Source organism: Zea mays, chromosome 9, assembly GCF_902167145.1.
Source record: "Zea mays cultivar B73 chromosome 9, Zm-B73-REFERENCE-NAM-5.0, whole genome shotgun sequence".
Classification (NCBI taxonomy): domain Eukaryota; kingdom Viridiplantae; phylum Streptophyta; class Magnoliopsida; order Poales; family Poaceae; genus Zea; species Zea mays.
The window spans coordinates 159723011-159740705 of record NC_050104.1 but is presented as its reverse complement, the minus strand read 5'-3'; the positions used below and the strand labels follow the sequence as shown (position 1 = coordinate 159740705).

General features: G+C 46.5%; 1 protein-coding gene across 9 annotated transcripts; it reads left to right on the top strand.

Annotated features, from left to right (window-relative positions):
* The first annotated feature begins 8481 nt into the window (after nt 1–8481).
* Nucleotides 8482–17695, top strand: LOC100194097 (uncharacterized). Of its 9 annotated transcripts, none has more exons than XM_035962072.1 (14): nt 8482–10999; nt 11076–11204; nt 11312–11500; nt 11596–11663; nt 12884–13101; nt 13195–13473; nt 14123–14221; nt 14672–14787; nt 14864–15073; nt 15223–15489; nt 15621–15768; nt 15930–16063; nt 16765–16845; nt 16939–17695. In XM_035962072.1, exons 1-14 carry the CDS (start codon nt 8543–8545, stop codon nt 17023–17025), a joined length of 4482 nt encoding a protein of 1493 aa, XP_035817965.1. In that variant the 5' UTR covers nt 8482–8542; the 3' UTR covers nt 17026–17695. The 9 variants fall into 9 exon arrangements, with proteins under 9 accessions (XP_035817965.1, XP_020399085.1, XP_008658140.1 ...); XM_020543496.3 differs by having other exon boundaries at nt 15217–15489; nt 15930–16056; XM_008659918.4 differs by having other exon boundaries at nt 15217–15489.

Genomic DNA, 17695 nt, shown 5'->3' with positions numbered 1-17695 from the left:
ACAGCAAGAGAGCCTCCTCTCACGGCGTGAAGACGGTGCACCCGTGACCCGTTCCTCGAACGGATCGCACGCGCGCAACGGCCGCCCCGCCAACCACTCGCCCCGTCGCATTAACTCCGCGGCAGGACACGCGGCGCCTCTGGTAGGAGGAGCGCGCGACGCTTCACCTTCGCCGTAATAACCGCGTCAGAAAAGGTACGCCACGTCATCCGAATTCGTATCCTTTTCCGTTTTCCTCTTTCTCTATCTCTTGCAACAGGGACCGGGAAAGGGGGATACCCCGAAAGGGATCCTTCTCCGCGAAGGAACCGGGCTCCGAGCCCCCCATTACTGATCAGGGGTTCGAAGGCTGGCCCCCCGAGGGTTCAACAGTCGCCTCAGATCGCGTGGGCCCGACACCCACTACTGGTCAGGGGTTCGAAGGCCAGCCCCCCGAAGGGCTCCATGGCCGCCTCAGGCTACTCGGGCTCCGCGCCCATTACTGATCAGGGGTTCGAAGGCTGGCCCCCGAAGGGTTCACAGTCGCCTCAGACACCGAGCGAGGGATGACCAGGGGTACGTTCGATACATAACCGAGGCTCGGGCTGCGCTCCCGAGGTACCCTAGGACATTTCCGAGACCAGCGGGAACGATCTTGTAACGGAATCCCATCGGAGGGAGGCATCGAGCCCTCGGACCCCGTCGCCAGGGGACCGGGTCCGGCAAATCACCCGCAGGTACTTTTGGGCGTGCCTCTGGGCCCCTAGCCGACCCCCAACGAACGGGGCACGGACGTCCACTCGGATTACCCGCTTGCAGCTCACCGGAGACACCATGTTCGGTGCCCATCGAGGGTAACATGGCGCACTCCCCCCCTCCTCCTTGCGGAAAGGCGACGTAGGGGCGTATGCAAAAAGCCGAGTCTGTCCCTGATCGTCCTCTCGCCCTGTGCAGAGGCTCGGGGGCTGCTCTCGCAAAAACCGGCTCCGGCCAAATCGTTGACAGCGTCAACATACCAGCCCGAGAGCTTGGGCCCCGACCGTGCACCCGGGCTACGGCCAGTTCGCATGAGGGAACAACCAGACCAGCCGAAGTATTAAGACCTCGAAGGAGTGTAACCACTCCTCCAAGGCCTCGGGGGCTACACCCGGCGGGTGCGCTCGCGCGCACCCACCAGAACGAAATGCAACCGAGAAAGGCTGGTCCCCTTGCAAAAAAGTGCGACAAAAGCCTCCAAGCGAGTGCTAACACTCCCTTCGAGGCTCGGGGGCTACTGTCGGGGACCATAATTAGGGGTACCCTCAAGACGCCTAATTCTCAGCTGGTAACCCCCATCAGCATAAAGCTGCAAAGGCCTGATGGGCACGATTAAGTCAGGGATCAGTCCACACGAGTGACTCGATCACGCTTCACCCGAGCCTAGCCTCGGCCAAAGGCAGCCGACCTCGAGAGACTTCCGTCTCGCCCGAGGCCCCCTTTTTATGGCGGACACATCACCGGCTCGCCCAAGGCCTTGGCTTCGCTCAGAAGCAACCTTGACTAAATCACCACACCGACTGACCAAATTGCAGGGGCATTTAACGCAAAGGAGGCCTGACACCTCTATCCTGACACGCGCCCCCGGCAGAGCCGAGGTGACCGCCGTCACTCCACCGCTCCACTGGCCAGTCTGACAGAAGGACAGCGCCGCCTGCGCCACTCCGACTGTAGTGCCACTCGACAGAGTGAGTCTGACAGACAATCAGGCCTTGCCAAAGGCGCCACGGCGAACTCCGCTCCGCCCGACCCCAGGGCTCGGACTCGGGCTAAGACCCGGAAGACGGCGAACTCCGCTCCGCCCGACCCCAGGGCTCGGACTCGGGCTAAGACCCGGAAGACGGCGAACTCCGCTCCGCCCGACCCCAGGGCTCGGACTCGGGCTAAGACCCGGAAGACGGCGAATTCCGCTCCGCCCGACCCCAGGGCTCGGACTCGGGCTAAGACCCGGAAGACGGCGAACTCCGCTCCGCCCGACCCCAGGGCTCGGACTCGGGCTAAGACCCGGAAGACGGCGAACTCCGCTCCGCCCGACCCCAGGGCTCGGACTCGGGCCAAGACCCGGAAGACGACGAAACTCCGCCTCGCCCGACCCCAGGGCTCGAACTCCGCCTCGCCCGACCCCAGGGCTCGAACTCCGCCTCGCCCGACCCCAGGGCTCGGACTCCGCCCTGGCCTCGGCTGAACGACTTCCGCCTCGCCCGACCCCTTGGCTCGGGCTCGGCCACGGCAACAGAAGGCAGACTCAACCTTGGCTTCGGAGGAAACCCCACGTCGCCCTGCCTAGAGCACAGACCGCCACGTCAACGGGAGACGCCATCATCATCCCACCCCGAATCGACTCGGGTCACGGAGGACAAGACCGGCGTCTCATCCGGCCAGCTCCGCCAGAGGGGCAATGATGGCGCTCCACAAGCTCTATGACGACGGCGGCCCCCAGCTCTCTTACGGAAGCAGGACAACGTCAGCAGGGACTCGACCGCTCCAACAGCTGTCCCTCCATCGGGCTCCGCCGCACCTCCGACAGCCACGACATCACGCCAGCAGGGTGCCCAAATCTCTCCGGCTGCCACATTGGCATGTACCTAGGGCGCTAGCTCTCCCTCCGCTAGACACGTAGCACTCTGCTACATCCCCATTGTACACCTGGATCCTCTCCTTACGACTATAAAAGGAAGGACCAGGGCCTTCTCAGAGAAGGTTGGCCGCGCGGGACCGAGGACGGGACAGGCGCTCTCTCGGGGCCGCTCGCTTCCCTCACCCGCGTGGACGCTTGTAACCCCCCTACTGCAAGCGCACCTGACCTGGGCGCGGGACGAACACGAAGGCCGCGGGACTTCCACCTCTCTCACGCTCGGCTCCGGCCGCCTCGCCTCTCCCCCTTCGCGCTCGCCCACGCGCTCGACCCATCTGGGCTGGGGCACGCAGCACACTCACTCGTCGGCTTAGGGACCCCCCCTGTCTCGAAACGCCGACACCAGGGCTCGGACTCGGGCTAAGACCCGGAAGACGACGAAACTCCGCCTCGCCCGACCCCAGGGCTCGGACTCGGGCTAAGACCCGGAAGACGACGAAACTCCGCCTCGCCCGACCCCAGGGCTCGGACTCGGGCTAAGACCCGGAAGACGACGAAACTCCGCCTCGCCCGACCCCAGGGCTCGGACTCCGCCCTGGCCTCGGCCGAACGACTTCCGCCTCGCCCGACCCCATGGCTCGGGCTCGGCCACGGCAACGGAAGGCAGACTCAACCTCGACTTCGGAGGAACCCCCACGTCGCCCTGCCTAGGGCACAGACCGCCACGTCAACAGGAAGCGCCATCATCATCCTACCCCGAATCGACTCGGGTCACGGAGAACAAGACCGGCGTCCCATCCGGCCAGCTCCGCCGGAGGGGCAATGATGGCGCTCCACAAGCTCTATGACGACGGCGGCCCCCAGCTCTCTTACGGAAGCAGGACGACGTCAGCAGGGACTCGACCGCTCCAACAGCTGTCCCTCCACCAGGCTCCGCCGCACCTCCGACAGCCACGACATCACGCCAGCAGGGTGCCCAAATCTCTCCGGCTGCCACATTGGCATGTACCTAGGGCGCTAGCTCTTCCTCCGCTAGACACGTAGCACTCTGCTACACCCCCCATTGTACACCTGGATCCTCTCCTTACGACTATAAAAGGGAGGACCAGGGCCTTCTTAGAGAAGGTTGGCCGCGCGGGACCGAGGACGGGACAGGCGCTCTCTTGGGGCCGCTCGCTTCCCTCACCCGCGTGGACGCTTGTAACCCCCCTACTGCAAGCGCACCCGACCTGGGCGCGGGACGAACACGAAGGCCGCGGGACTTCCACCTCTCTCACGCTCGACTCCGGCCACCTCGCCTCTCCCCCCTTCGCGCTCGCCCACGCGCTCGACCCATCTGGGCTGGGGCACGCAGCACACTCACTCGTCGGCTTTGGGACCCCCCTGTCTCGAAACGCCGACAACTAGAGACATTATTAACATGAGCATATAGGTAAGCATGATTCTTTTTGTCATGAGAAGAATGCAAACCTCTAGCCATAGGTCCTTATGGAGAGGTACTCAGGAAACAGCTTGAGTCCCCTAAAGTGCCTAAAGAACATCATCATAATCATAATAACAACATCGTATCATAAATGTTCACATCATGTTCGTTGATTAAAGTGGAGCAATACATGAAGCTAACCATAATAACCCAAAAGGTAATCAAGGGCAAGGTAAATAAAAAGCTAGTCAATCCTTATGTTTCAATTAAGTGATGCGGGACAATGAATTATAAAGTAAGTAGGACATAATGGGTCAGAGGACACTTGCCTTCACCAAACAGGTGCTCGGGGTCTTCAACTTTTTAGAACTCGAAGAGCTAGATCACTTGGTCATCAACGCTTGATCTTCGATTCCTCGAAGCTCGGAAACGGATCGCAATCTATTCGCGACGCACATCGAATACAAACAGACACAAACAAACATATACATGCATAAGAACATTACACCATACAAGATAAAACATTATAGAAACATGTAGTGTGAAATAGAGCTCACTACTATGGTCACACGAGGAAAAGAAACGTCGAACTCAAAGCTACAATCAAGAAGTTAACAGGTTTACGTTAAACAAATACTAGTTAAAACATTTGATTCGATGTGATTATATGAATTGACATTTATGAAATATAAATTTAAACTACTTAGTTTTTACTAACTTAATGTTTTAATTGTGAATGATTAAAAAATAACTAATTAACTTACATGAGTGATAATAAGCAAACAGTTAATCTCGAGCGGATAACGAGCGATAAGCGTGAACGGCACGCGACAAGGCGCAAAATATTATAGATGCTTCCAAAAATTTTAGGAAAATTCCTAGAAATGTTTTGGCACCTAATGAACTCAAAAAAATACTTAGAGTTTCTAAAAACATTTTAAAGTGCCTCAAATGAATAGATTTTGGTTTTCAGAAAATAGAAAAATATTCCGAAAATATGAAAAATCTACCGAGAGCTTCTATAGGATATACTAACATGTTTCAAACACTTTTTGCACATAGAAACACCATGCAACGACATGAATGCAACAACCAAAGCGTCACTAGCTAGGGCTCATTCCACTAGGTTTACGGCAATATAAAACAAAATAATTCTCCATTTTTAGGAAAAAGAGAAGGAAACAGAGAAACGAGAGAGTAACATCTGAATTTGGTGGATATTAGAAAATAAATCTATACCCCCAAATTTAGGGTGTTACATCCCTTTGTACACATAGAGCTTATCACTTTTCACAATAATTGTCCCCTCATGAATTTCCATTAACTTAGTCCACATCTCATGAGTCGTTGTAAGAGTCTTGATCCTATTGAACTCATTGATATCTAAAGCATCATAGAGCACATTCACTACTTGATCATTGACAAGAATATTTTACTCATCATTAGCGATTGGTTCATCTTGCTTGAGCACACAAATCCATCTCTAACAATTCTCCCAATATTTCCTCTCATTGCTCTCAAGTGCACTATAATTCTTATTTTCCAATAGTCATAGTTGTTCCCATCAAATGTGACGGTTTCCCAACATGCATGTTGCTTCCACTAGCCATCTAGTCCAACTTTTAGATGGTTAAATCCATAAATAATGGAGTCCTTTGCTCTGATACCACTTGTAGGATCTTGGACAGCGGCTAGAGGGGTGAATAGACGGTTTTGACTAAAATAAAGAACACTAGAGAAATTTAATCAACACGACAAGAGATATAACTCTCTAGCTATAACAAGTAAGCAACTTAGAGGAGACAACAATAATAATACTAGCAATGAAGACAAATTTACTAATCACAAGTTATTTTCAAGTAAGTGAGTAGAGAATAAAGAGAGACACCGAATTTTCCCGTGGTCTCGGTGACTTGCCGATCACCCCTAATCCACGTTGAGGTGGATTCCAAGATCTCACCTACTCCTCTATCAAGACACGTCTTGATCTCGAGCCAAGCAAACAAGAAAACACTCAATACCTCAATTCCACTAGTGTTGCCTCTACCGCTCCGACGAGGTAGGTGCGAACCTCTCACAATCACCACCGCCTCCACAATCTTCATGGAGAACTCGACGGAGACACCACTAAGCCATCTAGGAGGTGGCAACCTCCAAGAGTAACAAGCCAACGACGCTTGCTCGGTGTGCCACCTAGTGCCTCAAGATAACCAAATGATGCGAATGCACTAAGAACACTCAAGCAACAACAAGCAGCCAAGCACTAACCAAACACCTTTAACACGGGTGGACTGTCTGCCCACCAAGGCCGGACGGTCCGCCACCTGGAAGTCAGTACTATTCGAGTTCAAACCTAAGACAGTCCGTAGTATAGACCACCAAAACACCCACTCCCTGCCCAACTTCATTTTGGCACTTGCGGATAGTCCACACAACTACACAGGGATATGTGCAATCTAGTTATTTCCTTAGCCAGAACTGCGGATGACCCGACCCTAAGGCCCGACAATGCACACTACAATGTCTTCGGACCACACTGATGTCATCACACTTCAGACCTCTCTAAGAAGATCGTGGACGGTCCAACCACCTGGCCTAGACGGTCCGCGACATAGACATTTAGTCTACTTTCCAAACATGCTTTTGAAAAGATTTTAACTCTCAAAAGCGAAAGCATTGTTAGTCCTCATGCATATGCAACATCTAAATGCTCTATGAGGCACTAAGTTTGACATAGAGAATTGTCATTGGCCCCTCTTAACAGTACGACTGTCTAGCCAACTAATTCGGTCAATTTCCTTCTCTAAATCCCTTGTGACCGACAAAAGTAAAAACCTATGTTATACATTTGCCTTCATTCGTTCCACGACCAACGTTTTAAGTCTCCAAGACTTTCACTGAGGCTCATCTCCCTATGGTCCAACTTGCATTCTTATTTCTCTAAGAATTCTTTAGTCCACAGTTGGTTGTCATTAATTACCAAAACATTACTTAGGCCTAGATGCTTCACAGTAGGACGCGTCCTCGGCATGGTCTCTAACAAGTTGGAGTGGATATGTGGCCCTAGCTTGACGTGGAAGTGGGTGTGCAGAGTCGGCTCTAGCGAGTGTTGCACGATGCTTGCTCTAATGAGAGGCCCCAATACGAGCGCTTGTGAGTCGCTCTGCCCTAGCATGGGGAAACCACAAAGAGAGGATATAACCCTTCCTTGGTGTATAAGCGGGTGGGTGGCTTCGGTTTTGGCGAACGATGTATTATCTTGGGAGCGAACGTACGACCCCACATCATCACTAAAGCGGATGTATGATCTTGCCCTTAAGACAACACACACTAAGGACATGTTTGAGAACACTGCTTTTCAAAACCACAAGTTATAATACCAGAGTTTATCGAGTGTCATAACACAACTATGATATATTTTATATCAGTCCAATCCAGCACCTGTTCGGAGACACAATATCTTGGTTGTAGCGTAAGGGAGAAGGAGAAAGGACGAGACTGCGATCATTGCTTTTCGCACGCCAACAAAAAACTTTGGTCGAAACCAAAGTTTTTAGACCCTAAAATAGTGCGCTATTGATGAAACCGTGGTTTAAGATACGAAGTTTCTAGACGTGCTACCAAACACATTTTGTCATAAAACAACATGATATGCTTACAACACAATATTGTTTCGGACTTAGGAAAGGCCCTAAGTGGGAGATAGTGGTGGTAGAATGGGCATTTTGTCTACTGAATGAACACACTGTTTTGGTATAACACGTCAGAAAAATAATGAAGTCATAGGCCGACTATTGTTTTCCATCACAAATTTATAAATATATGGTTATCGTGGAGCATCCAATTGTTATGTAAAAAGCTCATAAATCTCAGTTTAAGGAGTTATTTGAAAAACACGTCTCCAATGGTACCCTAAACGATGTTGATAAATTTAATAAGTTGCTATTTTATCCTTTCTTTTCCTCATATTTAGCAAGCCGAAAGGGACTCCCCAAATCACTTTTTATGCGAAATTCGTGTTATGTGCCTTATATTTGTACTCTCTTTTATTTTTTATAAATAAACTCTGGGCTACTACGTGGAAAAAGAATCTTGTTGCATGTTAGACTTTTTATTTCTATACTTTGCAACATTTTCAGCATCCAATCAAGCAATTTAGTCCATATTTGGAATCGATTAATCATACAAATTTATGCCTGTTTTGTACGCAGATTTTTGTGTACAGTTCCATTGCAAGAATAATACCATGTTTGATGCAAAGAACATTAAACTTTCTAAAATGTGAGAGGGAGAAGAGTTTCCGGTATGCATACCTAAAATATTTGATAACTAAAAATAAAGAACTAATGGAGAACATATAGTTTTTTACTCTCTATTATCATTTAGTAACTCCTCATATGTTTTTAGGATTTTTTTATAAAAATAAGAGTGACAAATAGAGGGGTCGGATGGTTAAATATCTCAGTTTTTCCAGTGTATATACGCGCGGCGCGGCGCGGCGCATCGGTTCGCTCCCAAATCTCATTCCCATGGGCCGTAAAAAGCGAACATCTACACCAAACCCTACTTCGCCACCGTCGTACGCCCCCCGCCGGCCGGCGGGGGCTAAGGTGGCTGGCAACGGCGGGGAAGATGATGGCGTGCGCGCCGAGGTCGAAAAGGCACTCGCCTGCCTGCAGCGGGGGAACCACGCGCGGGCGGTGCGCCTCATGAGGGACGCCATCGCCCACCACGGGGAGGCCTCCACGCCGCTTCTCCTGCGGGCGCATGGTACTGTCCTCGCCCGCGCCGCCTCCGTCCTTGACGACCCGGCCGCCCGCGCGCGCCGCCACCGGGCAGCGCTCCAGGCGGCCCAGCGCGCCGTCGAGCTCGCGCCGGACTCCATCGAGCTCTCCCACTTTCATGCCATGCTGCTCTTCGACGCCGCCACCGACACCCGCGCCTACGAGGAGGTCGTCGCCGAGTGCGAGCGCGGCCTCAGCATCGAGGCCCCTTCCGACCCCGCGCCCCACTCCCTCAGGCTGCCCGGCCCCGACGTCGACCAGGTCCAGTCCGAGCTCCGCAACCTGATCCAGAAGGCCAATCTCGCCTCAGTATCTACCTGGTTTAAAACCCTGCGTAGCGCGGGCGACGATAAGTTTCGCCTCATCCCCGTGCACCGTTTTGCCGACGAACCAATGGAGGCCCGGCTCGTCCCCTCGGCGCCCTCTCCGCGCCGCTCAAACGAGATCAAGAAGGCGACCAAGACCTCCGAGGAGCGCCGCCAGGAGATCGAGGTACGCCTGGCTGCCATGAGGCTGCTGCAGCAGCAGAAGGAGCAGAGCAATGGTGTTGTGTCTGCCACCCCTGCCTCTTCCCAGTCACAGGGAGATGAGGCCCCCTCATCGTCTCTGTCATTGGTGGGTGGACATCGAGCTGACAGGAGAAAAGGCGGGTCTAGGAAAGCAACAGGCTTATCTGCATCTGAACGCACTGACCAGGCGCGTGCCTACTGGGGTTCGATACCAGTGGATCAAAGGCTTGCGTTCTTAAACACTAGCATTTCTGAGCTCAAGTCACACTATGCTTCTGCAATCCATAAGGAGAAAGATGTTGCCAGTGCAGCATCTGATGTGCTGAATGAGGTGATACGATTTGCCAACAAGCATGGCAACTGGGAGTTCATGGTATGTGGTAGGTGTCGGGGACAGTTTACAGATGTTGAGGCACACCGGTGGCATGTCATGGGGGAACATGTTGGGCTACTCTCATCTGAGCTGCAGGAAATGGTGCCGCAGGAGATTGATGCTGACTGGGTAGAAATGCTCATTGGTTGGAACTGGAGTCCATTGGATGCTACTGCAGCACTGAAACTGTTTGAGGAAGATCAAACTGACAATCTTGGAACAGATAGGGGCAAAGAATCGGATCCGACGGATAATTGGAGTAACAAAGACAACCCTGACATGTCAGAATCCTCTGCCTCGCCACACAACGGGGAGTGTAATGGCTTTGGAGTGGTGGTGAGGGAAGGTGACGGTACGTGGCCACTATCAGATGATGACGAAAGGGCAAAAATTTTAGAAAGGATCCATTCATTGTTCAAAATTCTTGTGAAGAACCATAATCTTTCAGTGTGCAATCTAAACAGGGTGATTCGATTTGCTGTAGAGGAACTCAGGGGGTTGTCATCTGGGTCACTACTGCTTAATCACTCATTGGACAAGTCGCCGCTTTGCATTTGCTTCTTGGAGGCATCGTCACTGTGGAAAGTAGCTAAATTCTTGCAGGATTTAGTGCAGGCCTCTGGAATTAATAGAAACCTGGAGAATGATGGACTAGGTGACAGGGATAGTTCCCCCCAAAACCACAATGTACTGGAGAAGGTTATTCTTAGTTCTGATTCTTCTGAACTGATCATTGATGGGCAAACTTTTGGTGGAAAGTTTGACTCTGAGAGTGTTGATACTGACACACTGTTTTCATGGTTGTACGCTGGATCCTCAATTGGTGAGCAGCTATTGGCTTGGAACCGTATGATTGACGAAAGGTCAAATCAGTGCATGGACCTTATTCGGGCACTTGGGAGGGAGTTCAACAACTTGCAAAACTCATGTGAACGGAAGCTTGAACAGCTGAGAAATGAGGAGGCTTTTATTTCTGTAGAGGACCTCTTATGCGAAGAGCAAACACGAAGGGAGCAGGTGGAGCAGTATGGGTTCCAAAGTTTTGAGGAGATCCTCAGGAAGCGGCAGGCGGAGTTGTTGGAACGCAATACTGAGGTGCAGTCCGACAGTAACAGATCCGAGATAGATGCAATCTCAGCTGTTTTGAAGAAACTCCACACTTCACACTTCGGTTATGATGATGCCTTTTCTGGAATGGCCCCACGCCTTTTTGACTTGGACGGGGTCGAAGATGAATGGAGGCTGCATGATTTTATACATCCAAATGATTCAATGGTACACACTGTTATATCAAAGATGAAGGAAAAAGTTACTGTGGAGGTTAGTTTTTTTGGAATCTATTCACTGCAGGAGTTGCATAAAACCTTCAAAGTTTCATAACTTCTTTTGCTTGCAGATTAGCAAGATAGATGCTCAGATTATGCGAAATTTATCTGTGATGCGGCATCTAGAGCACAAGCTTGGACCTGCTTCTGCTCTTGATTATCGAATGATTCTTTTACCCCTTATGAGATCGTTCTTACAAGTACGTATACATCATCACAAATTTTGTTCCAGTGCCTTGTTTTGCTTTTTTTTTCAGCACCTTATGTTTTTGTTCATTTCTTAACTTGGCTATGGTATGCAATGTAGAGCCATTTGGGAGAGCTGGTGGATAAGGATGCCAAAGAGAGATCTGATGCTGCAAGGGAAGCCTTCCTGGCTGAACTCTCCTTGGATGCTAAGAAGAATGCAAGCAAAGGGGCTGATATGAAACAATCCCATGAAAAATCAAAGGATAAAAAGAAGTTCAAGGATTCTCGAAAATCAAAGGAGCTCAAGGTGGATCTGATTTTGTGTTAGAAATCATACACTTTACTCTTTTTCTTGTTCGCATGAAGGATTTTTTCCTTACAGTTTTTACGAATCCTCCCTAGGATTCAAGCTGGAGCAACCAGTCTCTCATTCACCAAGACAGTACCGATGAGGGAACATCAGAGACATCGTAAGTTATTCTTGCAGTACCTACATTCTCAAGAACTTGCTTACTAAGGTAGAGCTCTTTGTGAGGGCACTGTAGTAGTGTTGTGTTTTGGAATCCTTAGTTTCCTTTTTTTAGGGTAACTGTAGTAACTCTGTACTACTTATAACTGGCATTCTAATCAGTATATGGTTGTTCTGTTAGAAAGTTACATTCTGTCAACAAAATTTACTCGATGAAAGATGCTTGGTTGCATAATTACAACCTTGCTTTGTTTGATTCTATTTTTTTCTTATCCTACGTAAAACATGTCATATATCAATACATCAACTTGCAGCAGTAGGAAGCTGCCAATTTATGTGGTATGCTTCATTTCTATTATTCTATACTTGCTGAACCATTTTAATTTTACCCAGTATTTTTATTTTTTTTGAGTTAGTCATGTGAATTGATAGGTTTGTTGGATAATATTGAAACATGTCACTACATATGTAAGTATTATTTTTAAGGTTATAAATTTCAGTTACTCATTTTGATCCGAGGGTTTCATTTGATTATTACGGGTTTAAATGCCAGCCTGATAAGAAAATTAATATAAGTTGTTCTGTTTGCGGTGATCAATGGCTAATTATTGCTGTGGGAAACAAGATACATTACAGAAATGAGTGTAGGCCACTGGATCCTGATGTAGGTGATCAAAGGGCTAGCAATGTTATGTATACCCAAAGATGTTTCCAGAAGAACAACAAATCTCATATTCTCCCTTTATATTACTTTGTTTTTGTTGCCTACATCAACATTTCATATTGAATTTGCAGCCAGCTACAACACTTTCCTATCCTAACCCCGTTCAGCCTACCCTGGTGTAAAACTGTAGATTATAAATGAATGCCCCAAGTTTATCTCTATATTAGGTCACCTGTTACTTGATTGTGACATAATGGCGAATGCCTTGTTGCCATGCAGTGTCACCCAAACTTGGCATTTAATGTTTTCTATTAGGTGCTTGAGGCCGTCTTTGTGTCATTAAGTCCCTCTGCTCCTGAGATTTTTGTTTGCCTCTTCTATGTCATACATATGATTGTACATGTTTCTGAAATTCACTGCAAACTTCATCTGTCAGTGCCTAACTTGTGCCCGTCTTGTTGAAAAAGAAGATGCAATATAATTATCCTTTCATCGACCTAATTTTTGGAGGTACTTATATGCCCTTTATATTTGACGATGCTATTTTCCATATGCAGTCAAATGCTTGCTGATTGTGATGATCTGTGTTGCAAATGCTCGACAAGTGAGGATTACTTCAATGAACAAGAGGAAGAACTTAGGCATAGGGTACAACTTGAAGCAGAGGAAAGAAAATTGGAAGAGGCTCTAGAATATCAACGGTGGATAGAGGAGGAAGCAAAGCAGAAACATCTTGCAGAACAATGTAGAAGTACACATGCATCTTCTGTTATTGGTACAGCTAGTCTTTCAAGCACTGTGAGTTTAAACAGGGATCCGGATAACCATGAAAGTGCACTCAATAACTCTTCACATACTTATCTTGAAGGCATAAAGTTTGGTGACTTTAGCTACACCGAGAACGAGAACAATTTCAGCCAGAAACTCAATGGAATCGAGTTCGACTCATCTGATGCACATGCATTAACCAGCAGTGATATGAGTGTTTCTATGTTGACGTTGAAAATGAATGGGGTTTGCAATAATGCACAACCTATAAAGCCTCTTGGTAATTTTGGCACCCAAAATCCCAAGAGAAGTTCTAGTGAACCACAAAGGTATTCTCAAGGTCACTCTGCAGGAATAGAGAAGCCAAATTTTGAGAAAGGTAGCTATTTTTGTGGTCCACAAATCTACGTATAAAATAATTTGCAATATCAGTTGAAGAAGCTTCAAACATACTGCTAAGGTTTACACACTAAATTCGCATACTGTGGGCATGTACAATAATAGTAGTTGCTGTTTTTTCCCAGCTGCATGGCATCAAATTGTACAAGCACCCTCAATGTTTTGGTATGAAAACATACAAGCATCACAATGTCCTTTCTATATCTAACCTAAGTAGCTACTTGCCTATATGGTTAAATATGAGTTTTTTTGGTTTCCTACTATACGAATCTGTTCATGAGTAATATGATTCACTTAGCAGATTGTTAAAAATAAGTTTAACACAGCTAAAAGCTTATCATGCATTGAAATATATCAAAGTATCAGTTTGGTGTTATTGTATTTTTAATTCAGTTTTATAATATTCTTGTTCTTTCTTTAAGCATTTGTGTTACTTGACCAAACCAACCAGTATTGTACTTTGTTTACTATGACACTTTCTACATATTCATTCTAATTATTCTTTACTTTCTGGTTCCTTGACCTGACATCATGTCTTGTAAATTACCAAAAATGCATTTGATTCTGTAATATTTTAAAATTTGTTTATGATATGGGGACTTCTGTGAAATTGTTCCTTTCACATTCAGTTGGCAGTGGTGCAATACCATCAACGGATGTGTGCATCGAGGATGATTTTGATAAAAGGTTTCAAGAAGATCTTGATGAAGCAGTGCGCCAAAGCCTTGGTATTTTATTATTATTATGAGGAACATATCATATGCAACCATACACATTGGTACAACTGTGCAATCAAGACACACAACACTCTCACACGCCCACGCCCACCTGCCCGCACGCGCATGTGCGCGCGCACACACACGTGCAGTTATATCACCATTAAACATTATTTATGTTATTACCTTGGCTCTCTGACATGATGCAAGTTTGGTTAGTTCTTGGAAGAGTATGTGTTTTATTGTTACCTGTCGCTTCATCACTATTATATACTTTGAATGATGCTGCAGAGGGATGTCAGTAACTATTTTATATGCTGGGATCATTAAGTATATATGATGATGTGGTGTTATGATTATTGCTCTCTTACTGTCTTATTTCTCTGTTCTACATTGGCTAGAGGTTTCTGGTAATGATATTAATTTTGTCTTATGGAACTTTGATCATTTCTCACTTTTAAGGATGCGATGCTTATCCTGCTGGTACAGTAAGCACTTCAAATGGGACAGAAGTGTATGGGACTGGACTTAAAAATGCTGCTGGTGAATACAATTGTTTTTTGAATGTGATTATTCAGGTAAATTTGGATCCATGACGTGCTATTCTCTAGGATTAGGCAATCGTTCTTTGTTTACCTACTGTTCTGTTTGCAGTCATTGTGGCATATAAGGCGGTTTCGGGACGAGTTTCTTAAAACATCATTACTGCACAAGCATGTTGAAGATCCTTGTGCTGTCTGCGCTTTATATGGTATCTTCATTGACCTGAGCAAAGCATCCAAGGGACAAAGAGAAGCTGTTGCACCTACTTCGTTGAGGATTGCTTTGAGCAAATCCTACCCAAACAGCAAATTCTTTCAGGAGGTAAATTGGTGTTCTCTCTTGATATTTTAAGGCTTTGTGTTTGATGTTTCAGCATTTCAGCATCCAAATTCTTACTCATTTCAGCATCCAATTTTTTTTTCTTATATCTGTTCCTTGGCCGTAATCATTTATGATCATGGCAGGGACAGATGAATGATGCATCTGAGGTACTGGGTGTAATCTTTGAGTGTTTGCATAAGTCATACACTTCTCGTACTGTCTACCATGGTGTATCCCACGAGAAAAATTCTATTGGATCATGGGATTGTGCAAATATTTCTTGCATAACACATAATCTTTTTGGGATGGACGTATATGAACGGATGAACTGTCACAATTGTAAGATGGAGTCTAGGCAGCTCAAGTATACTTCATTTTTCCACAATATCAATGCTAGTTCACTCCGAACTGCGAAGGTTAGTTTTCTTTGTTTGGTTGAGTCCCATTTCTCATGATATGAATCCTATTTTTATTTTTCTGTTATATGTGGTTTTTTATATAGTGCAATCTTGATAATTAGTTGTTCCGCTAACTATTCCTTCTTCAGATGATGTGTCCAGATTCTTCATTTGATGAACTTTTGAAGGTTGTTATAATGAATGATCAACTAGCTTGTGATCAAGACGTTGGCGGCTGTGGAACACCGAATCATATAGACCACATCCTTTCTAATTCCCCACATGTCTTTACTGTTGGTAAGCTGTTGTTTGATGAATATTTGACCTCAACAGTATTATCTTAGAATGCTTTATATGTTTTATTATTGCTATAATCATGTAGGGGATGATCCTGCACTAACACTTCCATGTTCTATGTTTTACATACCCCTTTACTTACCTATTGAACTTCTTTTTAGTTTTGGGATGGCAGAACAACAAAGAGAGGGTGGATGACATATCTGCAACTTTGGCTGGTATTTCAACTGAGATAGACATTAGCATATTCTACCGTGGTCTAGATCAAGGAGGCAAACACACCCTGGGGTCAGTGGTATGGCCAAGGAGACCCTTTGTTTTGTTTTATCACATTTTTGTATGTGTGGATGGTTTTGTTGATTGTAGTTTTCTTAAACCTGTAATTATCTTCTTCCGGTACGTGTATGCAGCAGCAAAAAATGTACAGCTGGCCTGTGCTTTTTGCAGGCCCAAACTGACTTCCGCTCAGGTCTAGGGAGCTACCAAAATAACTCCAGTTTGAGAATAAGATGATGTCTCCTCCTCGGGATACTATTTGTTTATTTTTTAGGGAGGTCATTGTGCTGTCACTTGTTGGTATTAGATGTGTTATCAACTGATTTGGGAGCTTGCTTTCAGCAATTACGTAAACTGGGAGCTGATATGATATGAAGTAGGTTGAATATATTTAAGGTGAATAGCAAATTGAGTCCAGCTGCATATAACGTCAATGCGACTATTATTACTGCTGTTCACATAATTGTGGTAAAAAATCACTTTGGCCTAATAATTGCCACATCAACATATCTTTCCATGTGTTGTAATTTTTTGTTCCATTTAGCTTCATTGTTATACCTACCAAATGATCTATTTTTCTCCAAATTATGGAGTCACAGTAAGAGTGTTGTACGTAAACATCATGTCTTTACATAGTCTTTTATCAAAACCTGGTGTTTGGGCACCTGTCTGTCAATGTAAGGATCATGAGATATATATTATTGCTTTTTACACCTGCAGGTTTGTTACTATGGCCAGCATTACCATTGTTTTGCCTTCAAGGATGGACGGTGGGTCATGTATGATGACCAGACAGTCAAGGTAACCAAATAACTATACTACTTTGAGCATCCGTTTTACTTTCTCTACTCTTGCTTGGTGTGACCCAATTTTGGTTCCGTGTTATTTGTGCAGGTTATTGGTAGTTGGGGTGATGTGCTCGTGATGTGTGAAAAGGGCCATTTGCAACCCCAAGTGCTTTTCTTTGAGGCTGCAAATTAATTATTCTTCAGAGTCGCAAAACGCGCTACAGCGGTTAACATGCCCTCAAATATAGGTTTTTTCCCTGCGGCCATGAAGATTAGAAATAGGGTAGCAGATTCGTTTTGAGCGGGGATATATAGTACTAGCATTCAACGGTGCTTTTCGTTGTGAGTCCGTAATAAGCAGTCATCTGAGCATTCTAGAGCAAAAAAGGGAGCTGTTTATCCCCCCCTTTTTTGCTTTAACCTTTGGTGTAGGCGCTGAACTTCTGATCTCATCTGCCAATAAATCTTCACTGCCGATCAAGCGGGTGGAGCATTCGACTTGAACTGCCATCCAACAGTTGTAGCCGAATCTGCATGAACTCTTCGTTATACACCAATCATCTATAGAATTTTCTGCTTACATTGGGCCGGGCGGGCGTTCTCTCTCTCTCTGTTTTTTTTTTGGGGTGGGGGTCTGGTATAGGAGTGACAGTTTTGAGGCCACCAGATATAGAATGGAATGATATGGGAATGGGTGATGCGGTGTGAACTGTATTTTGCTGTGGATGATCTTTTGAAAAGAGTAAAGCTATCTGGAATATGGATATGGTAAGAAATCTGTAGTACACGAGTCTATATATACAATGACTCAATGGGATTATGCGAGATGATTATAACGATGAATACCAAAATCTTTATCACAA